Source organism: Spinacia oleracea, chromosome 1 (genome assembly GCF_020520425.1).
Source record: "Spinacia oleracea cultivar Varoflay chromosome 1, BTI_SOV_V1, whole genome shotgun sequence".
NCBI classification, from domain to species: domain Eukaryota; kingdom Viridiplantae; phylum Streptophyta; class Magnoliopsida; order Caryophyllales; family Amaranthaceae; genus Spinacia; species Spinacia oleracea.
In genome coordinates, this window is record NC_079487.1 from 102,809,168 (window position 1) to 102,836,283 (window position 27,116).

The 27,116-nt window shown below is 38.0% G+C and overlaps 1 protein-coding gene across 2 annotated transcripts; it reads right to left on the minus strand.

Annotated features, from left to right (window-relative positions):
* Positions 1–7,381: 7,381 nt before the first annotated feature.
* On the minus strand, positions 7,382–16,513 carry LOC110801942 (uncharacterized). Of its 2 annotated transcripts, none has more exons than XM_022007345.2 (10): positions 16,292–16,513; positions 14,754–15,501; positions 14,491–14,521; positions 13,465–14,317; positions 12,307–12,601; positions 11,969–12,193; positions 9,551–9,724; positions 8,669–8,878; positions 8,473–8,583; positions 7,382–7,875 (listed from the first exon to the last, which is right to left on the minus strand). In XM_022007345.2, the coding sequence occupies exons 2-10, from the start codon at positions 15,450–15,452 to the stop codon at positions 7,534–7,536; spliced, it is 2,940 nt and encodes a 979-aa protein (XP_021863037.1). In that variant the 5' UTR covers positions 15,453–15,501; positions 16,292–16,513; the 3' UTR covers positions 7,382–7,533. The 2 variants fall into 2 exon arrangements, with proteins under 2 accessions (XP_021863037.1, XP_021863038.1); XM_022007346.2 differs by having other exon boundaries at positions 14,754–15,497; positions 16,292–16,474.
* Positions 16,514–27,116: the final 10,603 nt, after the last annotated feature.

The window sequence follows — 27,116 nt, forward strand, 5'->3', positions numbered from 1 at the left end:
TAAGCGAACGACTATGTCTAGTGGTGAAAGAAAGTCTTTAAGTGAGTTAGTTCGCTTTAGGGAGGGTCAAGTCGAGTACTTTTAGAGGTCATGGGCGCTTGCGCTAGCCCCCATTCAATTGAGGCAAAGCGATCTTTTGAGTCTTGGCTAAGTGCCTAGGAGTGTGAGTGCTCCTTCTGGAAAGGGTACGTGCCCTTATTATTTTTCGATGTGTGCTCATTTTGGCATCTTGATGACTTGGATTCTTCTTCGTGCTTTCAATTTTTCTTTCGACTTGGATTGCAAGTAACTAAGTTTCAATAAGGGACTTCTATTTTTTATTCTTGTTTTTCTATAGGCTTTAATATTTTTGCAAATTGGTTGTACCGAATCATGGATTGCCTACGTATCCGCCTTAAATAGATTTAATTTGGAATCAGGTCTTGCGTAGTTCTTTATCCTAGAAAATGGTTTCTTAGAATGCCGAATTCGATAGGTATGTTCTGAGGTGGAAACATATTATTTGAAACGGTAGAATAAGTGAAGTTTATTATTATTTTAATCTACTGCTTTGCCGTAAGCCAAAAATTTGTTTTATATATTTTTTGAGTACATGTATTTTTTGGTGGTACGTATATCTGAATACGTGTTGTACCCCTCCAAGTGTTCGTTATTTTTCCGTGCATGTGCGGATAAAATGACAAGCACTTCTGGACAAAATTTGGCGAGCAGAGAGATTCAGCGCCCAGGCTGGGGCGCTAAAGATTTCGGCGCCCAGCTATGGGCGCTGAAAATGACCTCTGGGAGGATCTTTTTTGGTGCGCTAAATGCTCCTTTTTCTTTTAGACTAACTTTAGAGGCGCTTTGCAAAGTTCCTTCTTTATTATTTATTACTTTTTTGTACTTTTCATTTGTCTTCTTTTTTATTCGTGACTCAAGACGGTTTGAAAGACGGGTTGAATGAGATAGGATAAGTTGTATAGGTATTAGTCGAGCATGAGGATTACACCTGCTAGGGCTCACAATTTGCAGCCTCAAGTTAGTGTCATGAGTTTAAATCAACCAAGGTCAATGAGTAGTATGGGGACGGCTTAAGGGTATATCAACAGGATGTATCCACACAAGTTATATGGTCATTATGCTAATGGTGGTGTAAGAACAGGTTTTGGGCTTTGGAAATAATGGGTATGACGCACGTGTCAATGGCCGTGCGTGGTTTGCGGTTGACAACAAGTTCAAGAACAAGAGTCGAGGTAATGGTTTCTTGGGTTATGGCAATGAGAACATGAATGGGTTAGATGAGCTGAACAGGGACCCCAGAGCGAATGCGTCTAAGAACATAAGGATTGGAAAGGGTAGACATCGTAGAATTTTATGATTTGGATTGGTTGACTCAATTCTTTTCCTTCGTTTACTTGGGTAGGTTTCGCACTTTGGGAGGTACGGGCTAAGTATTTCATGGCTCTTTTTCGCTCTCCCTTTTCTCTTTCTCTTTTTTAAGCATTTCGTGGCTTGCTCTTTTCGCTCTCCCTTTTCTCTTTCTATTTTTTTCCTTTTTGCATGGGATTTCTCCCCAACATAAATCCTTCAATTTTTTTATTTGGGCTAAAAGGTAGATGGTTATGGTCTTTGAGTCACGAGGCGAGACTGAGTGAGCCTCGTTTGGTAGGCCTATAGTGGACCTTTAATTTTAGTAGGCCTAGGGTGGACCTTTAATTTTAGTTGGCCTAGGGTGGACCTTTAAATTATCTTACTTTGCAAGCGTATTTAGTCGTTTCTTAAAATGTGCAAATAGCATAGATTCAAAATGTTGTTTTTACCTTATTGAAATTTAACGAAAGAATTACATCGAAAATAATTTTTTACAGTTTCCGGGATTTAATTGGAAGTTGTGATTTAGACTCAAACTTTCATTAATTTTCTGATTATAACCCGTGTAGGAATACAAGGAGGTGGCCTAGACTCAAAATAATGACGTGGCGTAAGCCTATAATACTTGACCAAGCAACTCTCAGACTTAGGCTAATTGGACCATAACTTTCGTTGGTTGACACTTTTAGATTTTAACCCTTGGGTGTCCATTTGTCATGCGCCATTTTTCTTAATGTTGGCGAGGTAGTTAATTGGGGAGATCGAATTTTTATTTTTGCAAGACTAGAATCATTAGTGCGGCTTCTCTCTTAGTGTGTATTGCTTTACCCCGATGGTAGCCTTATGGTATGCCGATTTGGGTATTTTCATGGTTGGTCATGTTGCATTCATGGAAAATCTTTTAGTCCGTACTTAGTAGTTTTCAAGGAGCGAGTGACTCGAGAGGACTATGATAGTCGTGACCCAATGTGATCATAAGCCTTTAGGCCATTAATTTTTTGCCAATGGTATTGATACCTTAGGTTCACTTTGGGGGTTGTGCGATTATGGAGGAATGATTTTCAGAATGTGACTGTTTCCATTTTGCAAATACTATAATATATTCTTTTATTGGTGAGAGAGAATATTGAGGCCGTGGGTTCTTAGCAAGGGATGACAATTACATATGGGTGCTCATTGATTTAAATGTTAGGAAGGGAGACTCAATATGGTTTAACCTTTTAACTTGCAGAACGACACCAAGCATTAGGACCGATTCTATGGATAAGACAACTAAGACTTAGGATTTAGATTGTACTTTGTCATAGCCTAGTCTAGACTCGGATTTACTTATTTTTCATTTGAACATTTTTTTTTTCTTGAAGACTTTATTCGAACATTATTTTTTGAATACTTTGCCCATGTGACACTCAAGGTCGTTTAATTAGCATGCTCGGTTTTGGTGCCGAGCATTGTCGTCGTAGGAGGCCTAACAACGACACAAGGAGTTATTTATTTTTTACAAGTCGCTTTTAGAATCGAGTGCCTTTTCATACGCCCTCGCAGCAATTTTTTCCGAAAAGTTTTTTTTTTTGCTACGTATGTTTTTCTTATGCGCGGGCACCGAGGCTGCTGCGCCTGACCAGAAGGCCAAGTAGCAACTTCAGCGCCCAGCGAGGGGCGTGAGAAATTCTGGCGCCCAGCCAGGGGCGTTGAAAATTCGTCCCTGGCTGGTTCTCGTTTTCTGTTTTCTGTTTATGCGACTTCGATTTGCGTGCTTGCCTAATAACTCCTTTACGCGTAACAGCGTTTGTGGGATTCGTTACAGGCCATCCCGAGCGTCGCTTATTTTGTGGCGATCATTCGGGTTTGCGGAACACGTATTTCGGTATAACTCTTTGGCGAATTCGTTCATGAATGTTTGGGCAATTTTTAAGGTCGTTGGTTTTCTAGCATTATTTGTCTAGCATTATTCGTACGCACAATTATAACATAGTCACATAGTTCGCTACACATAACTACATTACAAACATGGATTTGAAGATTAAATATGTCACGTAGTTTATGATAGGCTTCTATGGGTAGTATTTGCGCCTGGCTTGGTACCGCTTCTATCGTAGATCCAACACATGCCCCGGTCGAGGTAGTGTCTTCAACAGACGAATTTCGCCCAAGAGGCCAACCCGCAAGTGCAAGCCAAGGGGGCATGCAGGCGAGAGGGACCTAATGAGCGAGCGATTGGGTTCGGGATAGGTGTACTACCTGCACAAGTACCGAGTGGGAAACATGCGCAGCGTATGCACCCCCCTATTGGCGAGAAAAGGTATCCTTAGTCCAAACTCCCGAGGGAGCCGAGATTCGTTATGCGGTTCTGCCCATTCACATTAATATGCTGATTTTCAGGTCGTCCCAACTTGATGGGGAAATAAACGCGGGGTAGGATCGTTTCACCCTTCGGCTATTTTGATTACCTACAAGCACGAGTATTTCCTTCACTATCCCCAGTGGAGTCGCCACTGTGAGGGGGTCGAAAAAGCGCGAGGCTAATGCATGACCTCGTCCCTCGTGGGTGTGACGATTCTTTTTATTCAATCAAGTGTAATTGGATTTCCTGTGAGTATACACCCAATTGACTAGTAATATAGGAGTCGCCATTCAGTTTTTAACGACAATGAGAAAAAATGACAAAACCCGGTTATCGTGACATAAAGGGAGTGCAATTATGTTTGACCACGACGGCCGTAGGTTCCCTTGTGATCCCTGGTGATCCCTGGTGTGGGGATCTCTCAATATACACCCGCAAGGTAGAGATTGAGGGTTCGGGGGACTGTAACTACCGAGAGGAGTACTTCGCTCGTCGATAACTCTAGAGGCAGGATATCCTTACTAGCTCAGCATAAATAATTGAAGGGACATGCGTTAACTATTAAACTAATCTGAGTTGATTTTAGCAATATGCAACATATAATACTAATTCGATCGTGATTATCTGATTTAAATAGCATTGAGGGACCTAGCATGATAATCCGATTTCCCAAAAATATTATATTTGTTAGGCGTGATAGAACAATCAGATTAGGTTAGATTAACAGTTCATAAAAAGGGCGAGGAAAGCAGTTAAATCATCGAAAAGGGACACATTACGACGCACCCTTGAGAGGTGCGTCACGGTTCTCAGAAAACTAACCACTTTGACTTTGCTATTTCTCCTTTTTATTTAACGAATCTCAATTATGGGACAGGATACGTTCTGTTCGATTTATGGATCGATTGCGACAGAACGCGTGAACAGTTTCGCAGCGAGAGGCTTAGGCTAAGGGTTGGAGTCAATACTCAGAATATAATTGTGTGTTGTTGTGTTCCTTTCACGTCGAATTTAGGGGCCTATTTATAGGGAAGAGTTCGTGGAAAGATAGAATTGCAGAGTTCTAATCCACAAAGAATTAGGAAAAAACACGTACCCAGGTATTTTCAGCGCCCAGGCCTGGGCGCCGAAGATTTCGGCGCCCAGAGCCAGGCGTTGAAAATAGGGTCTGGGCTGTTTTCTTTAGTCAGATTCGGATTCCTGAAATCCGTAGAGTTTGAGAATAATTCGAGTCTTTTAGCGCGTATCAATTTTGTGACGGAATGCATCTGGGCCCGTTACGAACTCTAGGCTCGTTAGGATTTCAATTAATACGTAACTCTTATTTCCGAATCATATTAGGAATAGGATTCTCGCAGTTTTCTATCTCATTTAGGATTTATGTTGGAATGCAACACCTAATTCTGACAGGTTTCTATCTTTTATGATTTGCCACTTTTAGAAGCTACCTTTTACGGCAGTTACTATTTTTAGCAGGTTTCCATAAATAGCAGGTTTCGGGTGAAATGAAATGGGGAATCGAGATTCGTTTATTTTATAGGAGATGCGTTGTCAAGTGGAGTTTTTACGTTTTCATCATCGAACCTTTCCCTTGCGGGAATGGGGACAAAAGTAGGTGTCTACACATGCATATTACTATTTTGTTTAAGAGATTGATAGGGCACATACCTTATGTCGTTGGTTTTGTCGTGTGTTTTGTATGCCTTGACGAACTTGACACCATATGCAAAGTCGAACTTGAAATAGAAATCAAAACATGCAAAAACCATTATTCGTTTCAGTTTTCTTATTGATTTTAGATAATAAAAAAACTAATGGTTTCAATTCATAAGAAGAAATATTTTGAATATACCTTATATTTTGAAATCTGCAATTAGAGATTAAAAAAATATAAGAGATTATTTAATTAAAACCATGAATTAAAATCACATACCGTATAACTCGTTTTGAACTTCAAACCCAACTTAAAATCTGCATAAAAATCGATTCAAGTCAATTATTTTCCAATCCATAATTCTAATAAAACAGATTTACAACGAAGTGTTTTTTCAGAATCTATTGCACACTCACAAGAACATATAAACATACCTTATATTTTGAAATCTGCCATAAAAACCGATTAAAAAATGTAAGAGATTATTGTACTAAAGGCATGAATTAAAATATGTAATAATAAAGTTCAGTCCATAAAAGCAGGGATATTACATACCTTGTATTTTCAAATCTGCAAAATAAATAATCCCAAGTGTGTTAGTTAGACATACTCAATTTACAAAGCAACAATATTAAAAAAAAAAAATTGTTTATGCATGAAATTTCACGAATGATTATTATTATAAAATGTTTAATTTCTGTTTTTATTTGATATCTAGTCTTATATACATAAAAATATAATTGTTATGCGTATTTTTATGCACACACAGGTTTGAATCTGTCCATTCAATTAAATTAAAAAATCATTAGTTGTTAAATTTCTGTTTTTTTTGGGTATGTAAAAAAATTCGCGAATTATTATTAATTAAAAGCATGAATTAAACCGAAATAATTAATTAAGATCCATAAGAAAGTATTACACCTCATATTTTATTTAATTATTTCATTACTGTTTTTTTGTGGTTATGCATAAAAATCACGAATTATTATTATTACAAAATTGTTTAATTTCTGTTTTAAATTTCTTGCAAGGATTTGTGAGAAAAGTGGTACTTACGTGTGTGGGAGCGACTTCGCGAAGAACGGTGATGGAGGTTTTGGTGATGGGGCTTTCACGAAGAACAATGATGGAGGTTTTACAGAGTTTTCTGGAGTTTATTTTTTGGGAATTGAAATAATTTGTAATAATTTCGTTTTTTGTATTAATTGTGTTTTTTTGATTCCGTGTTTGTATTATATTTCCCAAATTTTTAGTATTTCCTTTCCTGGTTTAATTGTATTATATTCCCCTAATTGATTTCCTTCCCTTTTCTTTAACATTGAATGTTTTAATTTTGGCAGTCAAATAAGCTACATAGTTGTGGTTTTGGGCCCACTAAGAATGTTGTGAACGTTTCTGAATAAGTCAGTTTTGTAATTGTGATCAACTGTTAAACGGGGGAGGGTATTATTGTATTTTTGCAAGTGGACACGAAAAGTAATGTTACTAAAATGTCCTAAGGAGCTGGCTTATATAATAGAGATTTCTCTTTTTCTTGTGGTCCTCACACTTACTCATATCATCTTTTTCCTATAATAAATAATACACCCACTACCCCCACTTTCATCTTATTTTTAATAAATTCAACTCACTCTCCTAAAACTATGTGCCGGTCAAAGTATATCTATTTTTAAAATACGAAGGGAGTATAAAAATTTAATATTAGGCATCCTCGCATTGATAAGAATTTAACAAGATTTCACTTGACTATGTTTATTCTTAAATGATGTGAAAGAATGGTTGTCAAAGTTGATCGATAAATAATGCTCAAATGAGAAACGATGCATCTATTGCGGAACGGAGGTAGTATTAGTTTTAGTCCCACCAATTTTTTCTCTACTAATCTAAACCAAAATTTCAAGAGTAACCATACTCCAATGGAGCAATCTTACAAGGACGAAGAGAGTATATAGACATGTAGTACATAATACTTCTTTTTTTCCCTGAAAATTGGTACAACTCAATTTCCATAAGAGGCCCAAAGATTAGCAAGATTGTAAGAGAATACTTTTATCCAAGATTTATTAGTTCCTCGTGTCGTTTAAGTAGTCACAACTCACAACAGGGGTTATCTACAAATTGACCGGAAAACTATCATTGCTACATTACAGGTCATACATCTGTACAATTATATGCACAACTATATTCATGATTCTACTCCATCCCAAACTTGACGAAGTAGTTGGTATCTGATGACATTTTCCCGGTGATTATCCACATCTTTCAGATTCTGTTTGACTTGAGCAGGCGATGCCTGGAAACCTTCACTGAGAATGGCATGGAGTGGTGAATCCAGTTCATCTAATTCATCGTCACTAGTGTTTGACCTTCTAAGTACCGATCCACTTCTTCGTAACTGGGATGAGGTTTGTGTTCCCAAATTAACCCCAATAACACTGGCCAGTGAAGATGGTGGAGGAGAGTAAAATAACGCAGGTGCTGTACACGGGTAATACGTGATTGATGCTTCATCTTCATCATGGACATACTGCACAGAGTACTCACAGTATTACCAACTTGTATTGCATTCAGCCATCAAGAGTATTTCTATAGGTTTTTAGAATGTTTTGCAGCTAAGAAACTACTCCTTCTGCCCCTCTCTATTCTTTACGTTTGGTATTATGCACGCGATTTAACAAATAATTAATGTGGATAAAGATTCTCTTTTTTGTTTAACTTAAATAACGAAGATTTACATTTATCAATAATATTTTCACTTTTATCAAAAATTTGACAGCGGGATAATGAGAAAGATTTAATGTTCCAATGGGAAATGGTTAAAATAACCCAATGAATTTGATTGGTTGAAATAATCATTTGACACGATTTTTGACAGAATATTAGGTACTTTTATGCTACAATATAAAAGGAAAGATTCTAAATGTAAAGATTAAATGGGACACTAGAAACGAAAAGGGTAAAGAATAAACTGGGACGGAGGGAGTAGATTGTATTGGCATGTTAACAATTCCATGATGCAGTGAAAGCCACTTGGAATAAAGAAGATCCAACATAACAGATCGAGAAGGTGACAATTCAAAGGAAGGGGGGGGGGGGTGAAGGAAAGAAACTTTCATTGGCTAACCTCAGACAAAGCTTCAAAGACAGCATCTGGGACTGGGTCTGAGCAGAACTCGTCAGGAACAAAATTTTGAAGAACCCTTTTAATAATATGGGCACCAAATGTAGGGCACACCTGAAAAAATAGAGATTACCAGGGTATTAATCAGAGCTTAACTGCTAGAATATGAAAGTTCATTCAACAGTGCAGAAATTCGGACCTCTCTTCTGACTGACTCACTCAATAGCAAGTCCTTTGGAAGCATCATGAGGTCACTCAACGATTTCAGCAGATAAAATGATTTGAAGGAAGAATCATATTGAAGTCCCTCGCCATCATCATCTTCATTACCTTCCCTTTCATCTTCAGGTGGATCATCATCATCGTCTATGCCAAACAGGTCAGTTAACCATCTAGACCAGTTTCCAATCTGCCATTTATTCATGAAAGTAAAAAAGAGTTACGGATCATGCCATCAAAGGTCAGAAATTTTCACCCTTTCCATTCAAATATAAAAGACTGCATTTAGCTATTGTAGTCAAACCTTATCAAATTTAGCTGCTGTTTACCGTCACTATTTCTAAGTGAAAAATGAAGATGGTGCTATTTTATAGACACACTAAAATCATATTAATTCATCACGTATATTTGACCAACAAAATCAAATGTGGCCTAATGCCTTAAAAAGGGGTAGTAAGGGAAACTAGCAAATAATGATAGCCAAAAAGGAAAATTTGTCTGGAAATGTTTCTTACTCTAGAACAACTTAGATAGTGTTCTTAAAACAAGTTTCAAAAAAAATAGTAAAGTTCAGCAAAGTTCGCAAAACAAGTTAAGGAAAGCAAAAATAAGTTGACTAAAGCAAAAGTAACTTTTCAATAAAACTAAGTTCACCAAAAATAAGTTTTTAAAAGCAAAAATAAGCCGGGGAGAAGAGTCTTGTATGAAAGCAAAACCATCAGGAAAACTCATTTTCATAACAAGATTCATCGGTTACTGGACAGGAGTCTGTTTTCAGACAGATAGAAAGAGGCAAATAAATATAATCAGCAATTACATGGAAGCAGCAGACAAAATGTACATAAAACAGAAAACTTCGTACTGCGTTTTTAAGCTGTGCACCAGAACCAAAGCTTGATTTCCCTGCCGGAACTGGGAGAACCTTCGGGTCACTAATAGGATCAGATACAGGATCAGTTGGCATATCATCAGCAGATTCTCGAAGAATAGCATTAAACATGGCTACATCCAGTCTTGCTACACATTGCTCCATTATCTACGTCCATGATAGCAATCAAACAGTCATGTCAGAGTTGGAGCGCATAGTGACCAATCAGCAAAGGAATTAATGACATCCCAAACTGAACAGAGATTGATGGATGGATTTCATATTCTCGTTTATGAGTTTATCACATAAGAAAGCAACGATAAAGACATGAAGCTAATTTTCTGGATGTCAATGTTCTCCTTTCTGGCGTTTAATTTTCGCCAATAATAGAAAGTTTAGGTTTGCAGGAGAGCCATTAAGTTGAATAGTCACCTGGAATTTCAGGAGATGATGATAAAAGATACAGCTACTTAAATGAGAGATTACATTACAATAAAGAAACGCAAGAGCTTCTCAAGGCCTAATCAAACAACCCTGACAGTTCTTGCGAAAGTGCTTGAACAACATTTGAGGGAGCAAGGACTTGTAGGATGACAAATAAAGATATATAGATCCTTTCCTATTTGCAGAGAACATGGACGATCTTTTAAGAACACTTCAAGATAACTGTCACAAGTCCGGATGATATATTACTAACGGTGAGAAGAGCTGAAGAGGGATATGCAAAGGACACTTTTTGAGTTTGAAAGGTTCCCAGACGTGAGTTCACTTACCCCCAGTGTACTGGAAGTCCAGATAAGGACACAAAAGCCTTGGTTACACCATACCATGGAAAAAAGAAGAAAGAGGTAATGTACACTGGAATTGGCACGGCAGAAGAAGAATAAGGCAGGACTATCTACCTTTGAGGCTGCCATTGATGTCTCGGTTTTTAGAACAAGGCCACAAGGATCTTCCTTGACAGGTTTTTGCCTCAGTCAAGAAGCCTGACATGAAGGTCAAGGACCCTCAGTATCTTGCCTAGGTGTAAGGGTGTTTTGGGGTAGATCACCTTAGATCTGGGTGAGTAATGCCTATGTTACTCAGACTCTTCATTTTACCTCAAGTACCCGTGTCGGATCCTCGACACTCCGACATGGACACGAACACTCAGGCACTTTATTTCAACTTAAATCATGGAAAATTTTCACAATTTAGCCGAGTCGGACACTTGGACACGTACCAGTGTCCGACACTAGGACCCAAGTCCAAGTAACATAGAGTAATTCTATAACTAAAGTCAAAACACAGGTTGTACATTTTCACTTTTCAAGTTTTCAGGACAAGGTTGTAACTTAATTTCAGGTAACACCATATTAGCTCATGATTAGCCCGCGAAAAAATGGTCCAATCAAGCAGTGTGTCTCACGGATAAGTACAAAAACGGCCTTTCATCTTTGAAATGGTTAAGTGAAAGAAATGTGTCATTCAACCAAGGTGCACTAGTCTAATAGTTGGTTCAGATTAATTAATGGAGAATTGGAGATAACTTATTCAGTGAGATAAAGTGATCGGAATGCCTAGTTGGATGTCGCTTCCATTGAGTAAATCCATGATTGGCCTAGAGCTTACTCTTGACAGAACCTACAACATCACAAGCACTAACTGGACCGAAAGTCCATAAGTCGCTTAGGAGATCGGTTGGATCATAAGCATGGTCGATGGCCCATAAGGCGCCATGATAATACACGCTAGCCGCTAGGCCTCATGGGCTGCAAGCCCTCGATGTGAAGCCTGGCGAGCCCGACACTGCCCCAAGGCATGCGCGGCAAGCCACCAAGCCAAGGGCCCGTGAGGTCTTGGTGCGCACCACCATAACCGGTCCAACAACCTTGTGCATGTGTATGTAGGGAACCGGCTACAAGGGAGTTCCACTCTTAGGTGTTTAGGATATTCTACATAATCCTAACCTTATGATTCGATTGATAACTGAAGTTGAATCATACTTGCCTCCTCAAAGAAACCCTAGCCTAGATCTAAACACATCCCTAACCATCAAACCTCGGGTGTGAGTGAGAGATCTCGATCTTCCTCCTCCATCGTTCAAGCTGCATTGAGGCGACATATTGGTATCCTAGTACTATATACCTTGAAACATAAGAGGTCCCACTAAATGGTTTCAAAATTAAACCATGAAACCTTATAGTTGGAGAGCAAATGGTTGATTTTGGGCCTGTATTTAATCCTATCACCATAAAAATCAAACTAGCCTTTTGAACTTAGGACGCAATCTACAATGCTTAGAACCTTTTAAACTGTTTGTGAGCATGAGTTTTTCTTTTTCCTTACTGGTAATTATAAAAACAGAAAATTCGGAAATAAGTACCCATAACTTTGATATCCAATTAAGTTTGAAGAAGATAATGAACTAACCAATTTAGCCAGCACTGGCAAGCAGCCACAATCATGACCTCCAGCTCGCAGTGGACAAAGCCTCTCACAGGCATCTTTGAATGCCTTCTTCCAAAGTTCTAATGAAAAGTTGACCTGCTCTTGATCACCATAAGAGGATGACCTCCTATACTTTTTCTGAATGCCAGGGTCCGCTACATTATTAATCATCTGAGCAGCTGAAGACTGCATGTGTGGAGTCAAAGTCTGACAAATGAAAAGTCAAATTAATCACATCTCATGAAAGACAATAGTCACAACTTATAAGAGTATGAGAGACAGAGCCTATAAGAGTATGAGGGAGAGAGGGAGAGAGAGACCTGCCACCAAACAGATTCGACAATTCGTGAAAAGATCCAAGATTCAACTTTTTCTAATGCAGACATGAATGCATGTGGATCAACCCAATCTTGAAAACTTCCATTTGCCCCAAATTTATTAGCTAGCTTGTCAGAAGAGGAAAGCCTCCATTTTAGTGATGATGATTTCTGATTCATTCCTTTGCCATCTCCAATTTCTGCTAAAGAGCTAGCAGATACTGGCAACTGCTCTTCTGCAAAGGCCTCACAGAGAATTGCTCGGAGCACAACACAGTTTGACAACCAGAAGGTCAACCTGCAGTCATGAGAGTGCAGATTATCTCCAAGAAAGAATGAAAGAAAATAATAAATAACATATGCTGTAAACTTGTAAAGCTTCTAAAGGGGATCGATAAATTACATCATCTGACTAAAATATAGTCCAGAGACTCATGAAGCCATATCTCACTAGTAGAAAAAACCAAGTGACGTGCTTACATATTTATTCATTTACCAAATGTATATTACTAGATCGACAACAGTTTAAGGTGCATATGTTTCTCACATATGACGATAGAAGGTCTACATGAACCAATGAACTTAACCTAATAGTGAGAATATTTGATGGTGTTCATATCAATATATAATATCACCACCACACAATTATCCCAAGCCTCTAATAATGCTCACAACCACAAAAAAAAATATAATCAGTGCAGTTAGCGAATGACTGCAACCTAGAGAAAGGTAGGTGGATCAATTCAAAGCCCTCAACTGGAAACACAATCAACCGGCTTGATATTTTGCAACATAATGTAAGGGATAATTCAGTGACATAGATCTAGTACATTATAATCAAAATTAAAATATTTCAGTACGTGATGAATCTTTATACACAATTGAATGTAGATAAACAATATCCTGTGGTACTTATTCTACAGCATAATACTGCACGTCTGCCCACAGATAGAATTGATGTTTTTAGGTGTTGTTATTACATCTTGTGACCATTGTTGGAAGAGTATGCAAAATTCATGTTCATGCAAATTTCTTTGGCAATACACTAAAAGTTAACAATATAATAAATTAAATAACCATCACCGAGTCAAGACGGGCAAAAAACGTGTTTGCAAAGCCATGTATTTAAGAAATGCAGAACAGAATGCACCGCAGGCATACCTTGGAACATCATTTCCACAAGCTTTTGCAACAACAATTAATCCTGAAACTGAACTTTGGGCTGCACTTGCTCTCTTCATTCCTTTACCAGCTTGAAGATACAGTCTAGAAAGGCGCCTTGCAGGTGCATGAACCTTATTAGTGGAACTTCCATGCTCTGCAACCACTGAATAAAGAGCGACCTCAAGAGCAGCAGCTTCCCTCAGCTCTCTCTCTAATATATTTATCCTTTGTTCTAGTCCCTGAGTTTTGCTATCAGAAGATGTGCGTCTTTTTTCTGCTGAATTGACTTCCAGACTAGATATTTTTCCAAGATAACCTCCTGCAGAGCCGTTGCTTCTAGAAGATTCCATTAAGGATCGAACAGATCTTACACGCCTAACTCCATTCCTGATGAGAGGTGAATCACTTTCAGACATAACTTGGTTTCCATTAACATCCAGTGAAAATTTATTGGAAGATGCATTTTGTACTATATGTTTTTCTTCTTCCAACATTCGCCCGTCCTGATCAACATTCTCATGCTTGTCTCCATCTTTGACCACCACATCATCAATATCAACTGTGGGTGTAACCTCCATAGAACTGCTCCTTTCAGGAATCTTTGATTTTTGCTCACTTCTCCTTTTGGCTTGTAGTTGAAAATCAAGTTCAGACTTGAGTTCTTCAGGTGTTTCCATTGGAATTCCTTCACCGGTAGAGACGGATGGCACTTCATCTGGTATTGACATTGCAATAATTTGACCTTTAAGACTAGCAACCTCTTCACTAATCTGTCGACTTCTTTCATGCACTTGGTCTGATGTAGAAGATACCTTTTCCAAGTTAACCTCTGAGTCAAATTCAGAGGTGTCTGACAAAAAAGCAGAGATATTATTTGGCTTCCCCTGGTTAAAAGAAATTTCTGTAAACATAGGATGAGATGAAGCAAAAATCATATTTTCAAGACTTCTACTTGATTCATAATCTGACCCTGACTTTACAAGGGCCAGTTTTGTAGGCAGAGCATGGTTTTTCATGGCATACCTGTATGACATTTTCTCTTATCCGAGCCAGTCTGCAAAAAGAGAAAAACGATAAATAAAATATAAAAAACAGTATGCCAGTATGCTAAGAATCAGTTTAACCCCACCAGCTCCGCCAAAAGCCACACCAAGCACAAACATTCAGAGGGTAAACATTTAGAGGAACAATCAACATAGGTTGCAATCAAGAGGGTAAACATTCAGCCATAAACATTAATAAGCCAGCAAAAAATTACCATCAAAATCAGAGGAGGGCATACATACCTCCTTATTTTGTGAAGGTGAAGCCCCATTGGACTCAAAAGCAGATGAAGCAGTCAGTGAAGAGTGTGATGAAATATCATCATCAGTCAAGGAAGAACCCTCAGCTTCATCAGCGTACTCCTCACTCATTAGAGCTGAAACTGAGTCCCCATCGTTCTTATCAAGTGATGTTTCTTTGGCAAATTTACCCTTCAAGGATACACCTGAGCGAACCTTATCATAGACTTGAATTCTTAGGTACAAAATTGGTTGTGTTGCATTCCTAAAGCTCCTGGTACAGTTCATGGGAGCACTTAAACTCATAACTTCTCTGATAACACCATAATCTGCTAAGTCCACAATTGCTGTCCCCAGTAACTGTCCTTTCACGGTCTTATCCCTACGAGGTTCATACAAGTTGAATTCTAACAAGTTCTTGTGAAATATATCTGCATCACCACTTTTGACTGACATATCCCTTGACAGGGTTACTGGAACTCTAAATGATTCATTGAATTCAATCTTTCCATCCTCAATCGAAGGAGCCACAGAGTTTGTAGATCCAGAACTGCGCTCGCCATTTTTCCATTGGATCAAAACAGAACGGACAGTTTTTAGTGATTGTGTTGGAGGCCAAGGCTTAATATCTTGGACATGAATTACGTACTCAACCTGAATACTAGGACCTCTCCTGATCTTGTTCTTCATACCCAAAATCATTATCGGATGACACTATACTGTTGTAGGTTGATTGCGCAATTCGAACTGGCTTAAACAACATCAAAATGACATTCAATATAATGGGTAACTGGGTATCAATAAGATCATTTCCAATACTAGCAGAAATAAAAATACCAAACCAGTTCGAAGTTATTTTGATACAAATGCATACAACAATAACAACAACAACACCAGTGCTGAAGCCTTAATCTTCGTAGAATTTTGTCGGCTGCATGAACCAAGATTTTATCTCCAATGGCCACAAACTAAGTTTTAGGAAAATGCATACCAACTAAGATTCAGACAGTTAAATTGACAACAAGGTAAGCTACACTGTCAAAACTATCAACAAAACAAAATTACTATACAACTAAAAGTTCAAAACTACAAATGGGGACATTTTTAATGGTAGAGTTCATCAAATTAAACAGGATAAAAAAAGTAAATTAAGAACAAGTACCCAAATGGCGAAAAAGTGAACAAACTACAGCAAGAAACTGAAAAGAAAAAAAGAATGCAAATTTAAATCTCAACTAAGGAGTAGTTAACTAAAGATAGCAAAGATATTAGCACATTTTGAAGTAATTGGAAGGCAAAAATTGCAATTTGCGTTTGAACTTGAAGTAAATGAACATTAAATAAGAAATCCATTACCAACCCAGTATAGATCTACATAAACAGATGAAGAATTTGAGTGAAAAACAGTGAATGATCCTAAAAATAACTAGTGGCACGCAATACTAAAAAAGGGGGAAGCAATTTATGAAACCCATATTTATGAGACAAAAATGGGAACCCAGAATCAGAAGTGGGAAAGAAGTGAAATGCGGAGTTCTTACCAAAAATGAGGGAGCTCCAGAAAATGGCGTAATGCGGGGAGAATGATGATGAAAAATGAAGTGTAAGAACAAGAATCACATCACATAAATGTGACTTCTACTGTACTACGATTCTACCGACTGGTACTACTAGGTGAGTGGGTGAGTGAACGATGGTTGACAGTTTGACACTTGAGAGTTGAGACCGGAAACACGGAAAGGAGTCAAAAATCCAAACAAAAAATATAACAAACCCACTCATTATTCGTAGACGTGTTAAAAAATGTTACGTGTTCACTGTATATTTGTAGTTATTAACTGCATATTACTCGGTGTTGATTGTATACAACTTATCGTTGACGGTATGTTTTATGATTGTTGATGAATTACTAAAATGCAATATTGTTTATTGGTAACTGGTTGACTGTATATTATAGTTGTGGATTGATTATTAGCAGAAGGTTATTGTACATTGCGAGTTGTTGACTGTATATTACGGAGTATATAGTTTTGATGTATTATGAAAATACGATTATGACCGTACATGTGGCCCATATTTGATGACATGCATGTCACCCACTTTTAATGGCATTTTCGTAATAAAATCATCAATTGTTTACGAAAATGCCATTTGATTGGAAATTTTTTCCAATCACTGAGATTAACTCGGAAAGGCTCCAAAACCCGTTATAAAAACGACTTGAAAATATTGGATATTGATCAAAAATTTATTCCCGAAAACCTAATTTTATCGATCTGAACAACCCGAAACATAATGGGTCAACCAAATTGAAACCCTTTTCAACTCAAGCAATCAAAATTTGTTATATTTGTACTGAAAAATGAACTTATGAGTATATTTTAGCGGAATAAACATTTTATTTGTTATTATTGTTGGGTGTAATATTATTTTGGATGAGTAATACGTCATTTTATGGTTGAATTTGACTACATATAAGCTTGTGTATGATACTTTGGTATTTTATACAGCGTATTGTTGTTTGTATACTTTATTGAGATTTTTTTTACAGTAAGAAGAAATTCTTTGGGCTACCCTCGCACAAGGCCCTCGGTCCCCCACCCATAGGTCGTATACTTATTGATATGTGATTATATTTATCATACTTATTGGTGAAATTATAACAGACGTATTAAAAATCTCTCAACCTATTGGATCAGTCCAAACCCGAAGGTTATGGGTCATAAACAAGCATTTGTAAACTCAAACTCAAAAGTAACATACTAGAATAAACCTGAACCCGAAAGTAATTTATTGCAACTCGGTCCGACCCGAATCGTTTGACATGTATACTCATGAGTGTTAATCAATAGGAAATTCATCGATTAATCACTTAATACAATGCAAGAAAATTATCAAAATACCCTTACTAAGGGAATTACCAAAATACCCTCAAACGCAAACCCTCTAATGCGCTCAGACCAGAATTTCGGGGCCCATATCTCAGCCTCTAGCAGGCCCATGATTTCATACCCCTACAATTGCTCATATTTACTAATAATGCCCTCCAGTATTACTATAAATATGACCCACCTAATCATTACTCAGTCAGGTATGCAATTATTCCCAAACTTGCTCTCTAACTACTTTCTCTCTATAACAAGACCTGACTTGAGCGTCGGAGAGGGTTTTCTCGGGAACCCCCCCGAGCCAGTTTACGTTTTCCCTTTTGTAGGAAAAACAACAGCCCGATTGGAGGAAAACAACAGCCTGGTTGACGAGGCTTCCCTTAATTTCACACTTAGCATTTTCTTCGCAGAAACAGTTGGCGTCGTCTGTGGGGAATCCAACCACAAGCCATGGTAAACACTCGCCGAACCAGGCAGAACTCATCCTCCCACCGATCAGAAGCCCATCATAACTACGTTCTGATGCCTACTCCACGAAACGGAGACGATCAAGATGGTGATCAGGAACATGAGCATCATCAGCCCCATATCGAAGGGCAACCCGAGAACCTAGTTACCCAAAAAGACTTGGATCGCATGGCCACCCAACTCAATGAGGCAATCCGCAGCCTCCAAAGAGTCGGGGAGGGACCTTCGAAGAAACAACCAAACCGCCCTATCAGCTCACGGGTAAGCACAACTGTAACACCCTAATAGTTCCTTGCTTTTATAAAACCATTTTCCAACTTAAAAATAAAGGAATTACTAAAGCATTACCGCCACCGTGATAACGGTTAAGGCTATTACCAGAATTACGCAGCGGAAATTAATGTCAACTAACTTTTAAAAACATAATTAATGAAATATTGAGGCCTCCTACAATTTGGAACCATAACGGCCGAAAAACCAAAGTATAAATAGTTCAAGCATTTCAAACATAATTAAAGTATACTAAATGGTTCAAAATACGAAAACATGCAACTCTCTCGATCATCCCAAACCACATGATTCCGATCAACCAACCTGCTATATTATTCTACTCCCCATCAATGCAAGTGCAAATGATAGATCATCATAGGGTCATTAAGGCAAAGGCCATGACCAAAACACACAAAGCACGTAGTCAGCAAAAGCTGATTACTTACAAGTATAGAGTGAAATGGAACTAAAACATGCATCACTCACTAAGTACTAATCAACATGCAAAAGCCATATAATAATAAACAATCAATCATGAATACAAGACTCGACTCGACTCTTGACTCACAATTCAATTAGAATAAGCTTCGAACGGGCCAAAAGAAAGTTCCATAAAGGAAAGGTGATGGGAGCCAACCATACACCAAATAATAAATAATAAAATCGGGCTATACCGAGTGTCGGGCCATACCGAGTGTCGGGCCATACCGACGGAATTCCTGCGCATATTATAAATGAAACAACGTCTTGTATCATTAGTAGGAGTTCGAGATTTCCGGCAAGACTCCCCTCATTGTTCATACTCAAGGTATATACGTTACAAGAGTTTTGAAGCTTGTTCTGGTTGCACTTTACGTTTATTAATATTTTATTAAAGGTGAACTCAAGACTCAACAATGTACACACATACAATTAATAAACAACAACCTAAACAATCTTATTTTAATGCTTTAAGACTTGTGATCAACCAAGAAAGACTCTTGTGAAATTACTACCATCTTCCTCCTCACCAAAGTGAGATTCCACATCATGCACATTAACATGAGGGTTGTGCCCTTGCACGACAAATCCTAATTCATTTCATACAAAATATTCCCAACTGAACCCTACATGTGCGGTGGCTTACGTGAGCTAACCCTTCACATGTGGTAAAATAAATAGTACAACGAAGTACGAATAATTGGCTCAAAGTATGCTAGACATCCCGTACAATAGCATACAAATAAATAATCCATCCATTGCGTGTGAAACAAATCATACATGCATAAATATTGAACAATATGATTGACAATGAAATCCATACTCATAATAATCTCAACGTGCTTGTTCAATCAACAATTCAATAATTCCAATAATATTAATCCACATGGTCGTTCACCAAAGCATTTATGAATCCACATAATATAATTCACATCATCAACAATCATGTAATGTCCTTGACAAAAGTGTGGTCGCCCTAGACTTGTACGTACCTTGAATAGCTAAGCGTAGGGGCCACTTTGCAACAACGAGCACTCACTTAGAAATCACCTCCTATCATCAAAATAATGAAACTTAAATTATTTCCATGTTCATTAAATTTCCAGCAACTTTATAAAATCTAAAACCTCATTTAAACTTTAGAATTCAATCGTTTTTCAATAATATAATCGTCTCAATTTGCAAAACCAATCCCTAGTACGAAAACATACTTTTTCCGCCTTTAAAATCAATAAAAATCAACACTTTAAGCCTTTATTCAAATCTGAAAATATAATTGATTATCATAATTAAAATCATCACCTAATTATGCTAATCAATTGACTCATTAGGTCTAGATTAAAACCATAACTTGAAAATCCCAATAAAATCAATTTAACATCATAAAAATCAATTCTTTATTAAATAAACAAATCTGAAAATTCATCCTTTAATAATTAAAACAACCCTAATGAATCACAACACGTAAATCCTCAAAGCACGGTGTTCATAACTGATTCCCAGCATTTTAATCATTCAAAACAATACTAGGATTATAATTTAAAATACGGAATTGAAATAGAATAGGTAAGGAAGAAGAGAATTATACCAATCCGGCCTATAGCACGGAACAACCACGAATTAATGTGATTGGGCGAAAGAATTGAACGAACGAACGAACAAAACACACACACACGCACACACACTCGACGTGTGTGCGCGCGGGCGAGGGACAGGCTCTGCAGCGCGCTGGGCGCGCGGGACGGATGGGCGAGGGCGCGAGCGCTGGGCGCTGTGCGCGAGAGAGAGACGAGAGGGCAGGGGCGCTGTGCGCGAGGGAGGCAGCAGGGCAGGGCGCTTGTGCGCGAAGGAGGGACGAGAGAGGGAGAGCAGCGCGCGCTGGGGCGTGAGGCCGAGCCGCAGCGACAGCCACGCAACAACGACGCAACAGGAGGAGGGGGCACGCACGAGGGCACGAGGGCCATGCAGCGTGCAGGCGAGCCGAGCAAAAGAGGAGAGTTGAAGAGTGATGGGCAAGCAAAGCAAAAGAGAGGGTTTATGAGATTTTAGGGGTTCAATTAATGATGAGGAGTCCTATTTATAGGCTCCTTATTTTCAATGGGCTAGGCTTAGGAAAATAGGATTGGACTTAGGGAAATAAATGATTGGGCTGGCTTATGACTTGAATTAAATTCTTTTGATTGGGCTCGTTTAATAAAACGAATTGGACTTTTCATTTAAAACCCGAAACCTTTAAAATCATTTGCAACCCATTTAATTTCCCGACTCAAAAATTAAATTCGTTTCGTAATTAATTAAAATAATAAATATTCTAATTAATTAAAATACATTTAAATAATATTTAAATGCGAATTAATTTCCAAAAATCGTAAAATGCTTTATAAATAAAATAAAATATACTTATAAATATTATAAAAATACGAGGTATTACACTCTACCCTCCTTAAAAGAAGTTTCGTACCGAAACTTGGGTTCGGAAATCAAAATTCAACTCAAAACTTGAGACTTTATGAGACCTTTAATGCGTTCATTTGCAAAAAAAATTAAGTTGATGTACTCTTTACATGATTAAACAGGACAATAATAAGCGCAAATTCAATAGAAAGCACTAAATTGAGCATAAAATAGGGGAAAACAAGGTAACTCAACTAACCTCGGGAAAAAGCTCGGGATATTTCTTTCTCATTTCGTCCTCCGCTTCCCAAGTTGCTTCCTCGGATTCTTGATTAGACCACAACACTTTGACAATTTTCACATCTTTAGTACGCGTACTACGCACTTTGCTATCAAGGATTTTGACAGGTCATTCCTCAAAGGTTAAACTTTGGTCTAATTCTATGATCCCCGGTTATATATTTCCTTAACTGAGATATGTGGAACACATTATGCACTCTATGCAAGTCCATAGGCAAGGCTAGTCTATAGGCTACCTTTCCAATTCTTTCTAAGATTTCATATGGGCCTATGTACTTAGGGCTTAACTTCCCTTTCTTTCCAAATCTCATGACACCTTTCATTGGTGACACTTTGAGCAACACCTTATCACCTATATTGAACTCTTCATCCCTACGTTTCAAGTCTGCATAACTCTTTTGGCAATCCTGCGCCGCTTGAATCTTGGATTGGATGGTTCGGATTTGGTTCATGGTGTCCTCTATCATTTGAGGTCCCAACACTACGGTTTCACTAATGCCGTTCCAGCAAAGTGGACTTCTACACTTTCGTCCATACAGAGCCTCAAATGGTGCCATTCCAATGCTAGCCTGATAGTTATTATTATAAGAAAACTCAATCAAATCTAGGCTATCTTCCCAGCTTCCTTGGAAATCAATAACGCATGCTCGAAGCATGTCCTCAAGGGTTTGGATAGTTCTCTCAGTTTGTCCATCCGTGGTTGGGTGGAAGGCATTCATCATTCCCTCGAGGCTTTCACCACTTACTATTTCAAGGTTCAAACGCGCATGTCCTTACACAGCTCGTTAGCAACTACTAACGCACTAACACTATGACTTGATTTCCTAAACTACATTGGATTTCCCTTCATGGTACTGGATATCCAAATCATAGTCCTTGATTAACTCCAACCACCTTCGTTGGCGGATTCAGATCCTTCTGTGTGAAGATGTACTTTAGACTCTTATGATCCGTAAATATCCTACACTTCACACCATACAGGTAGTGTCTCCATATCTTCAATGCAAACACTATAGCAGCTAGCTCTAAATCATGGGTAGGGTAATTGGATTCATATGGCTTCAACTGCCTTGACGCATACGCAAAAACCTTCCCGTTCTGCATCAATACACACCCTAAACCATTCTTAGAGGCATCACTATACACATCATACGTACCACTCTCATCTGGCAAGGTTAACACTGGCGCGGTTGTCAATCGCGTCTTCAAGGCTTTGAATGCTTCCTCACACTGGTCACTCCATTAAAAATTTTCTTCCCTCTTCATCAAGGTAGTCATTGGCTTGGCTATCCTAGAAAAGTCTTGCACAAAGCGTCTATAGTAGCCAGCTAATCCCAGAAAACTTCTAATGTCAGTCACACTCTTGGATGTAGGCCATTCACTAACAGCTTTGATCTTAGCAGGGTCAACTGCCACTCCTTCTTTAGATACAAAATGTCCCAAAAATGCAACTCTTTCCAACCAAAACTCACACTTTGAGAACTTGGCATACAACTGATTATCTCTCAAGGTACTCAACACAGATCTCAAGTGTTCAGCGTGATCCTCTTCATTCTTTGAATACACTAGGATGTCATCTATGAAAACCACTACAAACTTGTCCAAATAGGCATGGAATACACGGTTCATTAAGTCCATAAATATTGCAGGGGCATTGGTTAACCCCAAAAGGCATAACAGTGAACTCATAATGTCCGTATCTAGTCCTGAATGCGGTCTTTGGTATGTCATGATCAGCGATTCTCAATTGATGATAACCCGAACGCAAATCGATCTTTGAAAAGATTCCTGATCCTTTCAGTTGGTCAAATAGGTCTTCTATCCTAGGTAAAAGATACTTATTCTTGATCGTGACCTTATTGAGCTCCCTGTAGTCTATACAGAGCCTCATACTTCCATCCTTTTTCTTCACAAACAACACTGGTGCTCCCCAAGGCGATGCACTTGGCCTGATGTAACCTTTCTCCAATAGATCTTAGTTGGCCTTTTAACTCATTCATTTCTGCTTGAGCCATTCGATAAGGTGATTTTGAAATAGGCGCGGTTCCAGGCACTAAATCTATGGTAAAGTCAATAGGTCGATTGGGAGGCATCCCCGGGATCTCTTCCGGAAACACATCAAGGAATTCATTAACTACTGCAATGTCCTCAGGCTGATCCTTGATCACATGCTCTAGGTTTCTCACATTACATAAGAAGATTGGGTTCCCTTTACCGACTAGCTTCACGAGTTCCATTGCCGTGATGATTCCTATGTTCTTAGACTTACCAAAACGATGATATGACACTACTTTGCCTTTTGGATTCATGCCATAAACACACATAACAAATAAACACACACGTCAGCAAAAAACTGAGTAATCCACCTTTAATAAAACATACCAATATAGAACAATACTTGATCATTTAAACAACGTAGTGTGAAACTATTGTGGAATGATATAGCGGAGTATCAATATTAGTCATCATCAAACTATTGATCGTTACTAGCTCGCTAATGTGTGGAAAGATCAATGAACTTATTACATTATCACATAAATCTAGTTATATACTCAATAATTAATATATATGTTTTTAAGACACATCCGTTGAGTAGGTTACTTATGAGTGAAAATCATTCTTAGATTTCATCCCCAAAATTTGTGACCATCTTGAGTTAATCAACATTTACAACCTTTTAAAACAGACCACTCATAGTTGAGACAGATAATGTTAATTTTTTTTCCCCTTTTTTAATTTTGTCTAGCTCCATTATTTTATTTTAATACTTCTCTCTATTCCCACCACTATACATTATGGTCAAATACATACCCTCTCTCATTAAATTATAAATAAATAATTCATTATCTTTCATCATACTTTTTTTTTCGTATAAGGGGGCACGTCAAATTGGGACTGAAGCCGTACTTGAGCAAAATTCAATGCATGGAACGGTGGGAATATTTCGTAGAACATTACATTTTATGTTTCTTTATTAGTTTCTATTAATCTTAATACTCGATATCGATATTCTTCAATTTAATATTAATTGCAACACTATTTTATTTATGCATTGTAAGAGCACCATAATCGGTAACCTTCATTTATGGTTTTTTTTTTGTTTTTTTGGCAACGATATAAATACATACTAGACCATTACAGTAGCTACAACACTTCCTAAGAGACTAAAAGAAATACATTGGGACTTACTATCCTTTAATACTATTGACACTAGCAGACTCAACATTACCATAGCAATAGTTAGAACTAGCCAATTCTTCTTCCATGGGCGGTAGTGGCGAAATAGAGATGTGGAGCTTGTCATTTTCCTTTTCATACAAGCATGAATCCTGCAACCAACGAAAGAGTTTAGAACAATTAAAATCTATCTTCCTGGTCCCAATCAATTTCCCGGTTTTGTCTCTCCTCCGATCCCTTGTGTACGAACTTCAACCTTCACATTTGCTTTGAGTAACTTAAGATCTAGATTTGTGATGGATTTTTCAGGATATGAGGTTGTTGCACCTTAGGTACATGAATTATATTCACCCTTCAAAAAACTATATGACACAGCTTCACAAGGGGCTTGTTCAAATTTCGGAGAGGTACTGCCATTGATGGACTCTTGAGGCGAGACCTCTTCCTTCAAATTAACTCATGAAATTGCTTCAATGCTTTCAATCTTCTTATCTTTGTTCTCCTGAGTCCTTGGAGGATATAACGGAGACAGTGTAGGTTTATCCTTGCTCTATTTAGACTTATGGATACCAACTACTCGAACTTTCAAAATTGACCTAGTCTTAAAGTTATTACAGGTGATGGACCTCCCTTGAGCAAGCTGCTCATACACATTTTTTGGTATCATCATGATAGCACCCTGCCTTTATCGGTTTTGAAACCGATTCTTGGGTTCTGCAATATAAAAATTTGTTTCGAAGGATATATTCTTAGGACTTATTTTAACAATATTGAGGCCTCACCAACGTGGTCTTCAACTTCAGACTCAGGAAATACATCCTTAACCCAGTCATTTTTGGAATTACTACAAACACTAGTTATCTCACTAGCTATGTTATCGTCTTCCATACTTAGGTTTGATATCTCATTGGACGGAGGTTCTTGTACTTGAGTAAGATCATCCTCTACCTTTGACTTCCTTTTTAGCGGCTTACTAAGTTGAGGAAGACTAGAACCAAGGCCCAAAGGCACGCACTTTGATACATACTTCGTACTGCTTGCCTCACATTCCACCATAGAGGTCATAAAAGTATCTTTCTCATCATCTACCTCAGACATACAACTCAAATCATCTATACTCATGACATTCTTTGACGTCGAAGCCACCTCTACAGATGAAATAATCTTCTTCCCTTTCTTATCTTCCGTAAAGTAAGGGGGCACCACCATTTCCTTATCATTCGACTTAGCTAAATCTTGCTTATCATGGTCGGTTAACAATCCAAAAAGGTTTGGGCTTTTTTTTGGTGGTGTCACCATTTCACTGTGCTCCCTTCGTTTAATCCCCCCTTTAGCAGCCAAATCTATAACTTGATCTTTACTTTCCTTGAAATTATTTACTGCTTTAACTCATTCTTTCGGAGTGAGAGCTCTCTAGATGTCCTATCTCCCTTACAATTTCTTTGTTACTTGGCTTTACTTCAGTTGCTTTCCTAAAATATTCATATGCTTTCTCATGCCTTCCCAATTTTGCTAAAGTAAATCCCCTGAGCCTTCACATTTCTACCATCAATTTCCAAAACTAAAGAGCATGAGACAATAGCTATGTTGAACTCATTTAATTTAACCGCACAAACCGCAACATTCAAATGTAATGAGATTGCTAGTTCCTTCAACTCCATACTGATATCACGCATATGAAAGTCCTCACTAACACCACATACAATGGCATATAAACATTCGATTGCCTTTTGGTACTTCAGCAAAGCAACATTCAAATCATTCCTCTTAAACAAAGAATTCCTTTCTTCCTTGAGAGGAAAGACATACTACATTGCCATTTCTGGATTACTAAAATTCTCAAACAATCCCACAATAACACTGTCATCTTCTTCCAAGCACTCCAAATGATACAACAAGATAGGCGACAAACGTAATTCTACCCCCAATCCCATCCCGAGAGATAACCTAGGACTGAAATTTAAACTCTTTGAAAAACCCAATTGAACTTCAACAAACAATTAAGGAGATAAAATACAATACATTACTAGAGATACCTCAAAAGAGAGGGATGAAAAACTACACTACACTTACAGATCGATCAATCGTTAATGATGGAGACAATATCCTTGTGATTAGTCGCGAAACAAAGCTTTCTGCCGAAGACTATCAAGTTTTAAAACCTTTTTATAAGTTTTTTTTTCCAATTGTGAAACCCGATATTTATTTTATTGCTAAGAGTTATTTTGAGACCTAAATGTTCAATTGTTGGACTATTTGTAGGGGGGTAATTTCAATTCGAAGTTTTTGAAGAGTTTAGGCTCATATTTACGCGTGTACGGTTTGATTTTCTCAATCCAGATGTATCCAAAGGGAAACCGTGCGCGATTAAACACTTAAACTGATCATT